Genomic DNA, 17,993 nt, shown 5'->3' with positions numbered 1-17,993 from the left:
AGATTTATTTAAATAATAAAACAATTTATGCTTTTCAATAACTGGCCGACTCGTATCGTGCTTCCACTATAATACATATATTCATGGGACCACAAAGCTGAGTATTTCTTCAAAAGCAGTGGATTGTTACAATAGTCATTACACATGGATCATACTCACAGTTGCTTCGTACCGTGGTTGGCTTCAAATCTGAACGAGAATATTAAATCAGACTGAATAATCACCATTTAAAATGTTGGTGCTTCAGAAATGCTACCGTTTGGTTGAAGTTTAAACATTTCTGCGCATGTGAATTTGCGCAGTATTCTTAATGGTTTTTTTTTTTTTTTTTTTTTTTTTTTTTTGATTCTTTGTTTGTTTGTTGCGTTAGTTATGATTTTTTTGTTTTGGTGGTGTTTTGTGATACTCATAATTTTGAATATAGTGTGAAATATATGATTATGTAAATTATTTAAAGCTGTGCATTTGACATTTTAAATGGTGCAACATATTTTCCATATGAAGTCCTAAAATCGTCAAACGATAAATATCCCGATATGTCCACCCCTGGGCGATTACATTAGAAAATATGTAAAGTATAAAATAATCGATTATAAAGACTCCGTCCGTGAGTTAAAGAGTACAACATCATATCCCAGTCTCCATTTTCTTAACGACTGTTACGGTAGCAGACATGTATATCTAATTACACGTGTACATCTCTCTCGTACGTTATGACACAGAAATGAAATCAGGATAAAAAGTCATGGACTCTCACTGAAAGTGCGTTTTATTTTAATGTGGAATGCAATAAATAAACAAACAGCTTGTATACATATTAATGTACATATACTCTTATTTTATTATTATCATCACTATTACCATTTTAATTATCTGTCAATTTCCTATGAACGATAAGTTGATATTAAGTCACATGCCAAACAAGCATCAATAAACAGCCTTGGAGGTTATGACATTGTGATTAAGTTAAATGCTCATTCTTATTACTACAACGTTCCGTGTGATCATTGATTCCATTTCTTCATTTGTGAAAATGTCATGATTGGTATGTTTATTCGTTAACCTTTTTAGTTTTCACCACGCATGTGAGAAAGCACAGAAATCGATGATAAAGCTGGGATGCGTTCACATCAAAATAATTCTGTATTTGTTTAAATGATGTTGGAACTTCTTTATAAGCAAGATGGATATATACAATAACTCAAGTGCTTTTGTAAAAACACAGGAATTCAAGTTGACAGTCCTAGATATACACATATCTGTTATTGTTGGATTTATACTTGGTTTTATAATTTTTGGAACAATCTTTGGTAATATTCTAGTTTTACTCGCCGTCTTTTATAATAGCCATTTAAGAAATACCACCAACTTATTCATAGTCAACCTGGCAGTAGCCGATCTGTTGCTAGGTCTGACCGTTTTACCCTTTTCGGCGACTTTGGAAATTCTTGGGTATTGGCCTTTTGAAAGACAGTTTTGTGAGATATGGGCTGCGGTGGATGTTCTCCTCTGTACTGCTTCTATAAATACATTATGTGTGATCAGTGTTGATCGTTATATAGGTGTAACACGTCCATTAAGACATTCATCAATTATGTCAGAAAGAAAAGCATCGGTTGTTATAGCCTTTGTATGGCTACTATCACTTGCTATTTCTTTAGGGCCTCTATTCGGTTGGAGAAAGGAACAAGACCCGAACCCAAGAAATTGTATCGTCAATGACCATAAGGGATACGCGATTTTCTCAGCGGCTTTTTCATTTTACATACCAATGATAACTATAATTTGTTTATACTACCGTATTTACCGCGAAGCAGTTAAACACACACGATGCCTTATGTCTGGTGTTAAAATTTCAAAAAAGCAAGAGTCAGTTACTCTTCGTGTACATATGGGACCATCACGGACGAACAGTCAAAACGTAGTTCAAAATGTTGCATATAGAACGAACGGTCACGGTGAAGTACTATATTTTTCAACACGACAGAACTTAAAACAGAATATTTCAAATAAACTTGCAAAATTTAAAAGGGAAAAGAAAGCTGCAAAAACTTTGGGGATTGTGGTTGGAGTGTTTGTTCTCTGTTGGCTGCCTTTTTTCTTCTGTCTTCCTCTCGGTGAGTATCTATTTATTAAGGTCACACGGACAAGATTTTTTTTTATTTCTTTTTGTTTCGAGTCATGTGGATTGTTTTAGGTATTGCTATTAAAAATACTGTTGTTGTGGGCTAGCCTTTCCATTTGAACAAAACAAATATTGATTTAATATTATATAGTTTTTGTTTTATTTGTTTCATCTTTTTGCATGTTTAGGTTTTAAGGGAACTGTACATAAACATCATTTGAAACTTGTTAAAATCAAACTCTAGTTAGGGTATAGATTTGGAATATACACGTACTTTCATAATTACACATATTACATGTCATAAATTGTTATTCAGTAATGTCGATCTAGACTGTTGTAAATGTTCAGTGGTTCATTCACCAATTTGGTAGATCAAAGCAATTATTATATTTCGGATGTAGTAAAGTATGATGGAGTCACTTTGGCATATGCATTTTTCAATGCATATAAAAAAAATTATCCAAATAAAGATAACTCTATCACCGACATCAAGAGCAGCATGTTTTTTTTTTATTTTATTTTTTTTCTTTTAGGTTAATATTTCGTTTTGTCGATATAATACTATTAAAAAGACAAAACGACATTTTTTCGTTGGAATTACTTGAAATACTCGTACTTTTGTTTAATCAAGCTCAGAAATGTTCTGAAAAAAATATATTATTCAATACTACTTTTAAGTATGCTTTTATAATGTGCTTTCGATAATGAAAATGCGTAGAAAGTCCCTCTTTGTTTTGTTCTGTTTTTTTTTCCCACGCATTTCAGTTCCCATTTTGGCGCTTTGTTGTTTTTTTTTTACGATAAGGATCGGTATTCAAATCACTTACGTAAAAATATATGTTTGAAAATTCACTATCAATAACACGAATGTCGATTGAATTGTTAGATGCCACTTTCTACTAAACATTTTAGTGTCCAATCAACATGTAGCTTCTGTGGATTATTGAACTGAATTAATCAAGCTACTATTTATCTTGTAGTTATATTTCATCAAAAGGAGGAATATTTACCAATTGATGAAAATTACTGTTGATAAAGAAACATTATTTTTGTACCAAACTAACGTCTTGACGTTGAAGAAGTATCGATTATTTGTCAATTTTTAGAACATATCTTATTATATCATCAACTGTTATTCGTCGGTTGTGATATTTATCTTTACAGATGATATAAATTACAAAAAAAAAACAGTTTCATTTTGTTTGCCTCCTTTCTAAACTAAGCACACTTTACCGAAACCAGTATCCACGTAAGTCGTTCATAACCAAATTTACGTTGACAAATGCCACAAAATTGCTTATTGTACAAATACGTATCAGATCCAGGGAGGCTTAAAGTCTATCGAAACCGAGAGGTCTACAACATTTGACTCAATGTAAGGGGAGTTGTCATTGATGTCAGAACATAGCATAATTATAAATATGTAGGACTCGAACTCGCACCGCTGTGACATCTATGGCAACAACGCCTGTACAAAGTCGGGAGTTCGAGTCCTGCGAAGATAACCAAAAATTAGCTTCGCAAATTTGACAGTTTTAATATCTTCTATGCTTACGTTATTCTCACTGTATCAATTAGATCCGATGGAGCAGTGTAGCGAATAGAGTCGTCACATTCTGAAACGTTTGTATAATATTGATTTGTTGTTAAATGCATCATTAGTTTGATCCTCTATCCTACATGATAACACTGAGATTAACTGTCCCGTACTACCATACATCGTGTACTAAGTTACAGCCCTAGATTAATCATACGAGGAGGAATGACCCGGCCAGCGAAAGCTATATTTTATATAGCCTAGCTGGCCGAGTGGTCTAGGGCGCTGGACTTTGTGCAGGCGGTGTTGTCATAGATGTCACAACGGTACGAGTTCGAGTCCCGCGGAGGGAATGACCAAAAATTTGCATCGCAAACTTGACAGTTCTAACATCGTTGGGAATTTTTCAGACCCTTCTATAAGTTTACGTTATCTTCCCTGTATCAATTTGATCCGATGGAGCAGTGTAGCGAATAGAGTCGTCACATTCTGAGACGTTTATATATATATAGAGAGAGAGAAATTGTACAACGATACCGATAGAGACGCTCATACACTATGATAAAATATATAATGAGCAAAACAAATGACCTTCTTCAGTGCCTTGAATAAACTGAGTGTGTATGAAAGTAAATGATCTGTGAACACAACTCACTACCTAAGCAGGTTAATACCTGTGAAGTAAACAATTTTATTGACAGTTAACGATGATCTTGAAAATTGTGTTATAGACACATGTCGTGTGTTGATCTTGAACACTGAACTATAAAACTAAAAATATTTACTAACACTGTAATAAGAAACTACAAAATAGGAAGAACTTAATTTTTTTGTTAATTCCGTGTGGGTGTAAAACACGGAGTTCTTTTATCCAAAATCCCTCCGGCTTCATTCTCTGTAGATCGCTCCAGACCGTGTTTTGTTCCACGATGAAGATTTTCATTTTGTTGAAATCATCGAGGCAGTGGTTTGGTAATCTGAAGTGTTGACTCATTGGGAGTAAAGTTTTTTTTTGTTAGGTCGCTCCTGTGTCCGTTCAAGCGTTAGTGAAAAGGCTGTTTAGATTCACCAACATATTGAAGGCCACAGATGGGAGAGTGGAGCAAATATATTACATTGGCACTCTTGCAGTGCACGTTACAAAACATTTTGTAGCGTTTCCCCGTGACTGTGCTGGTGTATGATGACGAGTGGTGCATTTGGTTGCAACATTTGCATCTTTTGTCACCACAGGAGCGACTTTCGCCTGAAGTTGGGCTTAGATATTTCAGCCCTCACAAACAGACTACGCAAACTGTCTGGCTGTCTGAAAGCAATTATATGAGGTTCGGGAAAAACTTTGGATAATGTTGAGTTTCTCTCGACAGAGGCCCAGTGCTCAGGAATGGTATTGTGGCTTTTTTTAAGGCACGGGTGGTATGTTGGAACACAAGGGTTCTTTTACATTTTTTCTTTGCCTTGTACTGTAACAGACTACTTCTTGGGATATTGTGAATTATATATATATTATCTCATTTCATTTGAACATGAAAATCGTTTTTATTTGTTTTTTTCTTTTTTTTTCTTTTTTTTTTGTTTTGTTTTGTTTTGTTTCTTGTTTTGTTTTATTTTTATTTGTTTTGTTTTGTTTTGTTTTGTTTTTTGTGTGTGTGTTTGTTTGTTTGTTTGTTTGTTTGTTTTGTTTTTTTTTTCTTAATTTACTCTCATATGTTATAAGAACAAGAAGTCTAAGTGATTAAATCAAATCTCACCAAACCATCAACTAAAAATATACGTTTCATACTTTGTCTGTTCGACACTTAGTAATTTGTATGCATGAGATAATATAAGAAAACAAGATTGGTAAATGAAGCAAGTGTGCAGATCGTTCAAGTCAGTTGTTTTACCTGTTTAGTATTGCTGGCCTGTTTTATTCATTCAATTAAAGTTATGTTTCATTTAGTACACTACTTAAACTGTTACCTTAATTCAAATATAAATCGAGTTTTATGTGATATAATTTAATCGTCTCTGAACGTTTCCATCCTACATTTTCTAAACCTTTAACGATTGATGAGATAAGGGGATTATTGTATTGCTATTCATAAGGTCGGTCCCAAAAGACTTGAGTACTGACAATTATACAATTATATAACTTTAAAAATCCAATTTCTTTGACAATACAAAACAAATCTTTTACTTATATTTTTTTCAAATACATCAACAGCATTTTTGACAAATACCGGGAAAATACGTAGCATCAAAACAGAATTACAATTTAGGGACATAAAACAAAGACATGGCAAAAACGTAAAAATCAATGAAACTGGGACACTTTGAAGACAGATAAAATGCAATAACGTATAAAACTTGAAGATAAGAAGAAAACACAAGACAGCAGAAAAATATTTTGAGTAACATCAGGTGCTCTCTGCCGTTTAGAATGTCTGGCAATGCGGCTCCCGTCCAATTTCAAGTAAGTTTGGCGTCTAGTTCGGGGTTGTCAACCTGGTAAAACGTGATAACTAATAGATAATTTCTTTTCTCATCTTGGTTAATCAAATTGCGACTCTTTAGAGATAAAAGCCAAGCATACTCGTGTCTAAAAATTGGAAAATTTTCTCACTATACTAAGATGAATAATAAACACAATCAAAACCATTGCCGAACGAGGTTATTAAAATAAAGCACTAATTAGAATAACTACGTCACCGAAAAGGTCATTTTTTAAAGTAGATATTGAATCTAAAGAGTTTGACGGTATTCCTAGACCATGAGCATTATGATAGGATAAATAACATGGATTTTTTTATAAATACAGCCACACTCCTGTAAAATATATATATGACCAATTCTTAATGTTTATTCCAACTGTAGCATCATTGCAAATCTACAACTTTGCATCCCTCCACGAGACTCAAACAAAATGTCTGTTATATATTGCTTATCCACAATGTCTTAGACCAGTAGATCACTAGACCCACTAAGCTATGCAAGAGTAAGCGTTCATTTACAGTGCTGATCTCGTGGTAGTGTGCTTACCTCAAGTGAGGGAGGTCATGGTTCCCGATCATCCTCCATTCATACCAAAACTTTAAAATCGGTAGTCACTTCATCCCCGCTAAATATACAGCCTACAAAGGAAATAGTAACGATTGTTTTTGTTTTTGAAAATAAACAGTATAACAATAAACCAAAAAATAAATGTATATCAGCCGGGGTGATACTTTGAGAACACTTTCATCTTTATTTGGTATCAAAAATTCATTTGGTTTCCTGAACTGGACCATTAGATCGGATGCATTAAAATGCACTGCACACACACATATTACTGTATCGTGAGAATGCTCTCTCTCTCTCTCTCTCTCTCTCTCTCTCTCTCTCTCTCTCTCTCTCTCTCTCTTACAATCATTACAACTTCATTTTGAGTTTGAATATTGATATGTAAAAGTAATTAAATAAAAATCGGTTGCATTCAAACCATCAGCATAACAAATGGCACAATTCATTTGAGATTGTTGTTGAAAACAACCGATAAATGACGCTATTAAATTACATATGACAGGCCAGTTGGAAACTTTGAGAGAATTAATGTCTTTTCTAAGACAAATAGATGGAAATTTGGAACCGTTAAATCTTATCTAATCTCTGTATATTTTGTTATATATCTCGTCAGTTCTCCCTGTCATAAGAGATGTAAATCATTCATGTTCTGACATTAAGGTTTGGAAAAACATTAATGTAAAGTTTAGCTGACAAAATTGAAGCAATATATGGGTAAAATCCGTTTTATTAAATAGAAAATTGAATTGATGCTATAAAATGTAATGCTAACATAACCATTAGGTGTGGAGAACACTGTTTTTTTTTACAATTAAGATGATGTAAACGTGGAAACTAGGGCACATTGAACTTATTTTGATGGAATTACAGTTTGGACTGACCTTGGACGTGCTGCAAATAAGAACATTTAAAAATTTTGGGGTTGCCATTATCTTTTTGATAAGTCAAAACGGATGGCAAACAAATCTATGACATATACCTAATGAGACCTTTTGGCAAGTAATTCCTGTCAGCTATATCGTGTAGAATGTAGAGGGAAGCTGTAGGTAGACAAGAGCGTTTAAGCGTATGTTTAATTCATCCGGAGGTAGAGGAAAATTTCAATGCAAATTAAATGATATAGCAAAAACAAAATACACGCAGGCACAATGATTCTATAATTGTGTAATTCCTAGAATTATTTTTTATTACTCATAATAAAATATAGGCTACTATTCAATGTAGATATCTTTGTTACTTGCTGCAACTTGTGAAGACCATATATGTTTATCCTTTGCTTCTGTCGGTATTCTTTCAAAAAACGTTTAGCGCTATGCTTCTATTCTTTCTACTGTTTTTGGAACCAAACAGTTATAGATAATATTGTAACCGAATTTATGTGTCAAAATGATACCGTTCGGACCCTCGTTACTAAGATCATAACCAAAGCCTGCGTTAAATCAAAATCCTCTTGTTTTGCAAACACGAGTGCACTTATGAGAAATCTGAAAACTCTAAAGCCGAAATGATGTCTGTAAGATGCGTATATAATATTTCTGAGAGCCGCTGTCAGGTCAAAAGCAAAAATAAGACATATTTCGTTTTTCATGAATGATTAAGTTATTGGCTCAGTTCTACCCGAGAAGATAAACAAACGCTTAAAAGTTTAGCACCGATTGTCAATTTTATTTTAAGGATTGATAACAATTTAATTTATTTCAGAGTTATTAACTTATGCCACCTTTGTCTTTTCTGTATATATATATATATATATATATATATATATACATCGTCTCAGAATGTGACGACTCTATTCGCTATACTGCTCCATCGGATCAAATTGATACAGGGAAGATATGTAAACGTATAGAAAGGTCTGAACAATTCCCAACGATGTTAGAACTGTCAAATTTGCGATGCAAATTTTTGGTCGTTCCCTCCGCGGGACTCGAACTCGTACCGCTGTGACATCTATGGCAACACCGCCTGCACAAAGTCCAGCGCCCTAGACCACTCGGCCAGCTAGGCTATATAAAAATATTGCTTTCGCTGGCCGGGTCATTCCTCCTCGTAGGAATAATCTAGGGCTGTAACTTAGTACACGATGTATGGTAGTACGGGACAGTTCATTTAGATGTTATTATGTAGGATAGAGGATCAAATTAGTGATGCATGTCACAACAAATCAATATTATACAACGTTTCAGAATGTGACGACTCTATTCGCTACACTGCTCCATCGGATCAAATTGATACATCTTTTGTCACCACAGGAGCGACTTTCGCCTGAAGTTGGGCTTAGATATTTCAGCCCTCACAAACAGACTACGCAAACTGTCTGGCTGTCTGAAAGCAATTATATGAGGTTCGGGAAAAACTTTGGATAATGTTGAGTTTCTCTCGACAGAGGCCCAGTGCTCAGGAATGGTATTGTGGCTTTTTTTAAGGCACGGGTGGCAAATTATAAGGAAAGATAACGTAATCTTGTAGAAGGGTCTGAAAAATTCCCAACGATGTTAGAACTGTCAAATTTGCGATGCAAATTTTTGGTCGTTCCCTCTGCGGGACTCGAACTCGTACCACTGTGACATCTATGAACTGTCCCGTACTACCATACATCGTGTACTAAGTTATAGCCCTAGATTATTCCTACGAGGAGGAATGACCCGGCCAGCGAAAGCTATATTTTTATATAGCCTAGCTGGCCGAGTGGTCTAGGGCGCTGGACTTTGTGCAGGCGGTGCTGCCATAGATGTCACAGCGGTACGAGTTTGCATCGCAAATTTGACAGTTCTAACATCGTTGGGAATTTTTCAGACCTTTCTATATATATATATATATATATATACATTGTATATATATATATATATATATATATATATACGTCTCAGAATGTGACGACTCTATTCGATACACTGCTCCATCGGATCAAAGAGTAATCAAGGGAACCAAGATTCTAGCGGAAATCAAAAGAATGCAATCCAGGGACAAAGACCAACATGGAAAACAGACAAACACAACAAAGAACATAAAGTAACTAAAATAATACATACAAAGTTACAAAAGTAAATGAGCATCTGGACTGCCAATTTTTTGTCATTCCCTCCACGGGACTTATAGCTTTCGCTTGCTGGGTCATCAGTAGGATTAATCTAGGGCTGTAACTTAGTACATGATGTACGGTAGTACTGGATAACTCATGTAAGTGTTGTTATAAGGTATAGAGGTTCAAATTAACGATACATGTCACAACAAATCAATATTATACAAACGTCTCAGAATGTGACGACTCTATTCGCTACATTGCTTCATTGGATCAAATTCATACAGAGAAGATAAAATAAGCATAGAAGGGTCTGAAAAATTCCCGACGATGTTAGAACTGTCAAATTAGCGAAGCAAATTTTTAGTCGTTCCTTCTGCGGGACTCGAACTCGTACCGTTATGACATCTATGGCAACACCGCCTGCACTACGTCCAGCGCCCTAGACCACCAGTATATTAATATAATATTAGTAGTATATTAGATTAATATTAATTTTAATAATCAAAAGTTCGGTGTCTTTGTTGTTTAGTAAAGGTTATGTCTAAGAATAACAATTCGAAAAAATTGTTTGTAATCAGTTTTCGTCTGCATCAATAAGAGGCCATACATTCTAATTGTATCCATGACAGTTTTTATGAAATTTAAGGTAGGAGGTTTCCTGTTTATTGATTACTGACCAATGTAAAAATAAGCACGTCTTTATATGCGTCTTTTATGTTTGGATTAAAGATTTATTCATTTAGTATTTAGTCGCTACATAATTTTATTATATGTTTAGCTTATTGATGTAATATTTTAATTAAATATTTTCCTTTTTTAACAAACCCCTTGTTACCCTTCTGATCGACACTTTCATAATGGCATTATATATCAATTTCTCAATCTGTACGTCGTGATTTGTACACAGTTGTACACATTATCACAACGACCGTACACTGTAAACCGTTTCCCCGACTACTCGAGTAAGAGTATCCGACCGCTTTATTTGGACCAAATGTCAGGCAAAATTACTGCCAAATTTAAAGAAATGCCATTTACCATATTTTACTTACAATATCATTAAAAGTTTAGTTTGTATGCCATTAGTTGATTTATGATAAATCAGTTAAACATGCAAGACCACAGAATAATAAAAATTGTTATGATTTTATATGACCAATTTAATCATCAAACACTTTACTCCTGTAACTTACTGTATTGTCAGCCCGATACTGTAAAAGTTTTGTGGATTTTTTCTCTGATACACGAGGTTATTCATTTTGACATTGGCCATTTAATTCTATTAAGGAAATTTGGTGCACTTAATAACAAGCAAGAACTTAGTTCTTTTTATTCTTTCCGTTTTACTTTTAGTTGTAAAAGATTCATAAAATTGTTCCCTTATATGAGATATTTTTGTTAAAATCAATAATTAATAATCAATAAAGATTTTTTTTCTCCAAAAAACAAGTTTGTAGTTGTATAGCTGTGAAAAGTAGAGATGAGAGAAGTACACTATATTTTATAACTTTGTTTTATCATACATCTGTTCATGTATCGTTAAACAAGTTTATGAGTTAACTTGAAACAGAGATTTAAAACTATTTGATTTCGAGTGGTCTCAAGTAACATTAGTACAAAACGGCATGCGGTAATTAAATCAACTTATTCTGTGTCAACTTTGTAGTAAAATACAAAAATACCAATCATATATATTGCAAATTTCGATATGCTGTACAAGTATTTCGAGGAGTTAACTCTCATCAGAGTTGCATTAGAATCAAATATATCGAGGATATATATCTATTATATACAAGATGTACCCAAAACCAAACTTATCGATATATGAAGCCAAATCCATCACTGAGAAGTTCTACCATGTGCAATACATGGAGTGAAGTCTTGGTGTTTTTGGTATTTTGAATTTTTTTATCCATGTACTGCAAAGGTTGATAAATATTATAAATAAAATCTAATACATTTCGGGGTCAGACAAGTCTGACAACTAGGTTGGTGAATACCCTCGGGGACCTCCACCAGCAGTTGCATTGACCAAGTGGTTATCAAACACATCCTTGTACCGATTAATACAATTAAAGTTGTTCTTAAAACTTTATTCAAAAGTGAAGTCAGAATTTAAAAAAAAATTATTTTTGTACTGTAATGTTATTTGACAGACTTCAAGAGTGTTATTCAAACAAACAAAATCTATATTACCCTGTTATGAAATGCACTAACAATTTTTGTTCGAAGTTAATTTTAAGTGCATACTTTTCAACCAAATATTACAAGCGTACCATCTTTATAGGTAAGTGAAGTAAGAGTTATGTAACAAAAAGACCATACAAACCTGATATTTGACACGTCCTGTAATGGGCTGTCAGTTTACAGACCGTTTTTATCCATTAGTTTGTTTATGATCATAAAGGGAAGACTTATAAGGTCATACAAAATTTATATTTCAATATACACTCCTTAAAGCCGAAATATATGTTATATTTAGACATGTTCATGTTCGTCAGAAGCAGTAATTATGATGTAACCACTGACTAGACGACTGGAAACTTAACAGCAAAAGTAAATAGGTTACAATCATTTTTTTCAATCCATGTACTCAGGCTGCAATCATCTACTTATTCTAAGTACTCATGCTACAATCATCTATTATAATCCAAGTAATCAGGCTACCATCATCTATTACAATCAAAGTAATCAGGCTACAATCACCTATTACAATCCAAGAACTCGGCTACAATCATCTACCCAATGCAAGTACTCAGGCTACAATCATCTATTACAATCCAATTAATCAGGCTACAATCATTTATTACAATCAAAGTAATCAGGCTAAATAAAGGTAACAACAAAATTGCCGAACACTAATCAGATTCATAATCAAGTCAAGTCCAAAATAAATCTGTCAAAGTAGATATTACACAACCGGAGCAGCTGGTACCGCAATGATGCTGACTTGGTACAGGCACTTCAGACGGAATGTTGGGTTAAATCTAGGTTTTACAGCGCGCTAAACCTCCCTCTTCCATTGCGGCGTGACTATACCCGTGGTGATTAAAAAGCATTTACATGCTATTGTCATAATTGGTAAATCAGCGGTCACACCACATCAGCACAAAGAAAATTTTTCAAAAAAACAATCATTACTTGTTTTAGAAGAAACTGAGCATTTTTCAACCAAGGACTGATATTTAAAAAAAAGAATTTTGTCAGAGACTTTTTAAGACGCATTTTCTCAAATTATTCAGGAGTCTCTTACGCAGAAAAATCCAATATATTACAATCCAAGTAATCAGGCTACAATCATCTATTACAAACCAAGTATTTAGGCTACACCATTTTCCATCGTTTCAAGTCATCACATTATTTCTTATTCGCAACAATTCAAAACATTTGATTTTACAATTAAAACTTTTTAAACATTGTTATGAAATGTTTTATCATTAAGTAATATTGCTGCCTTAATACTTATTTCCATGTGTACAAGGAAGGATAAAAACTTTGATTTTGTTATACGTTTCATTACGTTAAACGACCATTCAATGCAATAGCCTAGGATCAGACATAATACATAACGAAATTAATGCGCATTAGAAAAATCTAACTTCCTCCCATATAAGTGTCCTTATACATTTTAATAATTGAAGTCCATTAATTACAACAATTTAAATGCTTGAAGTGAAAGAACATTTGTATAGAAAGGCCATAAAAACTTAGTCGAAATAAAAACGGTTCGTAACGGTGTCACAAATCATTGTGCTCAGACCGATATAGAACCACTTTTAAACATTCACTGTTATTTAGATGTAACTAATTGCTCGGTGTGGTTCATGTAAATATCAACTGGTTTATTCTTATTGGCTAATTTCTAGCAAATAAAATTATCGAATGTGACTGTCGTAATAAAATATATTGGTAATTACTTTGACTTACGGAGAAAAATGGGAACATTTTTCATTATTGCTTAAATGTCACACATAAAAGATACAAAAGCCTTTCTACTAAATGAGGAGAATAAAATCCTCTTAGAGAGGCAAATTATAATACGACGCAATGTTCTTAATAACAGTGCATTATTTAGTGTTTTGGGAAATGCTATTCTTTTGAACATCATAAAAAGTATAAAATTTGATCAACAAAATAGACATTTAAACATACAAGTTAATATTACCAAAACTTTTTACCAACATTTTATATCATTAAAATATTAACATATTACTAAAATATTAACAAACATGTATATATAGTTACAAAAATATTATTACACGAGAATAAATGGTCATATTTACTATGGTACATTCACTTAGTGGTATCCTTTCAACTTGATCTGATGTAAACCCGTGGAAATGGTCATTTCTACAATTCTTCAAAGATCGGTTTACCGACAAAATATTTATAATGATACCAAAACAAGTCTCTCATTAGATTTAATCGATTTCCTGTCCTGAACCAACACACATTTGTTAAGAAGACGTGTAAGATGAAAAAGAATAAATAAAGCTCGTTAATGCTACAATGTTGTAAGAATGTAACTTCTCTCTGACACTTCGGTGGAGGGCAGCTGGTGACAACCTTTATTAACCAAGTTTGAATCTATTCGGGAATGGCTAAACAAACGATCTGATGATCAGTATGTAATATATGAAAATATTTAATAATCAAAAACACTTCTAAAAAGATTTCACGAGTAGATATATGTTTGCGTAATGAATTGCCGAAAAATCGCACAATAATGTAATATAAATTCTATGACAAAAAAAGAAAAACATAGCATGCGCATATTTATCTGTTTTATCCTAAGGAAAATATATTACCACTATAATGTCTAAATATCTTTTGCAAAGATGATTTTCGGTTTCTTTAATAAAAAAAAAGGTTATCTTCTGTTTTAGTGTGTTTTATTTTATATTTGTTTGTTCTAATTAGTTTTATACTTGCTTTGACTGAGACTATATTACTTGTACCTTTGAACAGCATAAATACCGAAACTACAAAGATGGAACACCAAAAACTCCAAGATTTGAAAGAACACAAAGACCAAGTACAAATTATTCACAAAATTACGAAGAAGTACACACAGAAAGACGAATAACACAATTTATATTATTGTAAAATATTTAAGGAACGTTTCTAATTTTTGAACAGGTTAAACGAAATAACCTGGTTTCCGGTGTCACTTATCAACCGTAAAAACTGGTTATTAAGTGTAATGATAACTGGAACAGTCTAGGTTATATTGATAATACATTTTATACTGCAGTCGTCTTATTTGAGCGACCAAAATGTATTGACAGTATATTTAATGTTAATATATGGGTACTCACATTATGTAACACTCAAGTGATTAAGATTGCATTATAAAGACAATACCAGTATATTGACCAGAAATAAAAACTATATAGAAGCCTCGCGTTCTGTCCCGATTATAAGACTCATTCATTAATTGTTTCTATTTAAAGTCAATATACTGTTACTGTCTTTGTATATCTTTGTTTAGTACATTTTCGTTTATTGTAATTTAGTTTTTTCAAATTTATTATAACCTGAGAGAAAAAGGTATATATATTTGTTTGTTTTTGTTTTGTTTTGTTTTGTTTTGTTTTGTTTTGTTTTTGTATTTGTTTTGTTTGTTTTTTGTTTGTTGTTTTTTTTTGGGTTTTTTTTGTTTGTTTTTTGTTGCTTTGGGTTTTTTTACATGTATTTGTTTGTTTGTTTGTTTGTTTGTTTGTTTGTTTTTTTTTTGTCTTAATGTTTAAAGAAAAAAAATATCCTAGATATGAAATATATTTGTCATCGCTTAATGATGTTGTTACATTAATTATTTTAATACGTATCACTATTTCTGAATCTTATAAGTAAGGGTTACATTACTTCGAAAATATCTTTAAAACTTATTATTTTCAATTTCCGCCAGGAATAGCGAAAATGTTATAATCAAGACAAATGAAATCCGTAAGACAGTTTATTCGTCGATTAAAAACAATTAATTATTACAGCGGAAGATTTAACAAAGCCAATTTTGTGTAATAAAGTCAATTATCTGTATGTCAAATGACATTTTATTTTTTTAATTACACGCAAAATTGCATACACACAAGCAAAGATCTAGATACGCCGTATGTACAAACATGAAACTCCGATATTAAACAACAATCACAAAGTACAATTATTGTAGCCTTTTTTAAAAAAAAAGAAATATATACCTGCTTTCAACAGTTCTAGCCGTATTTCATCCCTATACAACTCTTTTTTAAATCTTTTTCAGGTGCCTTATGCAATGATTGCGAAATTCCAGAAATTCTATTTAAGGTGGTATTTTGGCTTGGTTACTGTAATTCGATGATAAATCCAATTATCTATGCTTGTTCGAGTAAAGAGTTTAAAAATGCATATTGTCGGATACTGAAGTGTCGTTGTCAACAAACACGTCGCAGGTTTAGAAATAGACGACATTGGTCGATGAACACATCATTCTCAGAACTTAAAGGGTCCTTTCATGGTTCTCCTAAACATTCCGCAGTAAATCATTACAGAAACGGAATTGATATCAATCACGGCGACGAAGCTATTAAGATATATCAATACTCAAATGGAGGAACGAATAATTCTAAAGAAGTATCATCAGGAACTTTGAAAAGTGATTACGAGGACTATCCATCCGGCCATTATGATCAAGATCAAATTGACGCTCTAAGAATGGAACAAATGGAACGAAACCATAATACATACAATATAGTATCAGAGGTTTGAATAGACTTTTCGATTATCGGCTTTTTTTTATTCTATTTTATTATTTTTTTTGTCGAAGACGAGAAATAAAAAGAATCACCATCTCAACACTCTTAGTACTATTGTCAATGCTTAAATAAAGAAAATCTTTTGTTCTTCTTTTTGTTTGGTAGCAACAGTTTTAAGAACTTTTTTATAGTTAATTAAGCCATTTTGTTTTAAACAGCAGATATGTAAACAACAAATTAAGAATGCTTCATTATTTTGCATCAAGACTCGTTACAGGAAAATAAAGCTGTCATATATGTTTATCAAAGACAGAAGATTTTGGAATATTTTGATGAATGATCGATAGCAAAGTTATTGATGCACATAAGTAGATTGATTGAAAAAACGATGGTGCAGGCATGATACTGTTTACCGTACACGAATGTATTTCGCTTTTACGGTGGCAGTTAATAATCAACTCTTCATCATTACTTTGCACATGGGCACATGGAAACTTTTCACAAAGCCAAAATGCATAGACGTAGAAAATAATAGCAGTCATAAGACCTATACTGCTACCACACTCTCCAAAGACGAAATTGCGGAAAACCATAAATCTGTGCTATCCTCTTTTGGTCTCTCTACCGAGGGCAATGACTGTGATTTACCGTCTATGTAGTGGATTCCTAAACTCCACAAGAATCCATACAAACAACGTTACATAGCTGGATCTGCAAAATGTACCACCAAACCTCTTTCAAAACTTTTATCTTCTATACTCACAGCTGTCAAAGAGGGTTTGCGGTCCTACCACAACACTTGTTACTCCCGTCGTGGTATTAATTCTGTGAATCCTGAAAAATTCGAAAGATATTTTGGAGACAATCAGTTCAAGACTATTATCAGAATATAATAGCATTAAAACCTATGATTTTTCAACACTGTATACTTCTATTCTACATACTGAGTTAAAATCCCGACTTCAAAACATTATACATTGTTGTTTTTTCCAAAAAAAAGATGGTACACCTAGATACAAATACATAGTTCTTGGTAGAGATTCCTGATGCTTTGTAAGAAATAATTCCAAATCATCTTCCAAATGTACAGAGGAAGATGTTTACAAAATGCTGGAATTTTTAATCGACAATATATTTGTCCAGTGTGGTGGACGTATTTTTCAACTAATGGTCGGTATTCCAATGGGAGCTAATTCTGCTCCTCTACTTGCTGAACTATTCCTTCATTCTTATTAGGTTGACTTTATAGCTGATCTGATCAGAAAGAAAGAATATCGTTTAGCTAGACCCTTCAATCTCAGTTTCCGCTATATAGATGACATGTTATCTTTAAACAAGCCTAATTTTGGGGATTTGATACATCGCATCTATCCCAAAGAACGTGAGATAAAGGATACTACAGACACTGTGAAGTCAGCCTCATATCTTGACCTACACTTAGAAATCGAAGGTAAAGGAAAACTATTGACCAAACTTTACGACAAACGTGATGACTTTCATTCAAAATTGTCAACTTTCCTTTCATCTGTGGCA

At 33.0% G+C, this 17,993-nt stretch overlaps 1 protein-coding gene across 1 annotated transcript; it reads left to right on the top strand.

Annotated features, from left to right (window-relative positions):
- Positions 1–1,004: 1,004 nt before the first annotated feature.
- On the top strand, positions 1,005–17,331 carry LOC148620979 (alpha-1A adrenergic receptor-like). Its single transcript, XM_088574936.1, has 2 exons — positions 1,005–2,117; positions 15,989–17,331. The coding sequence occupies exons 1-2, from the start codon at positions 1,184–1,186 to the stop codon at positions 16,471–16,473; spliced, it is 1,419 nt and encodes a 472-aa protein (XP_088431062.1). The 5' UTR covers positions 1,005–1,183; the 3' UTR covers positions 16,474–17,331.
- Positions 17,332–17,993: the final 662 nt, after the last annotated feature.

The sequence above is a fragment of the Perna viridis genome, chromosome 3, assembly GCF_037379345.1.
Source record: "Perna viridis isolate PV_CMFRI_1.1 ecotype Kerala chromosome 3, ASM3737934v1, whole genome shotgun sequence".
In the NCBI taxonomy this organism is placed as follows: domain Eukaryota; kingdom Metazoa; phylum Mollusca; class Bivalvia; order Mytilida; family Mytilidae; genus Perna; species Perna viridis.
This window is presented reverse-complemented; position numbering and strand designations above follow the sequence as displayed.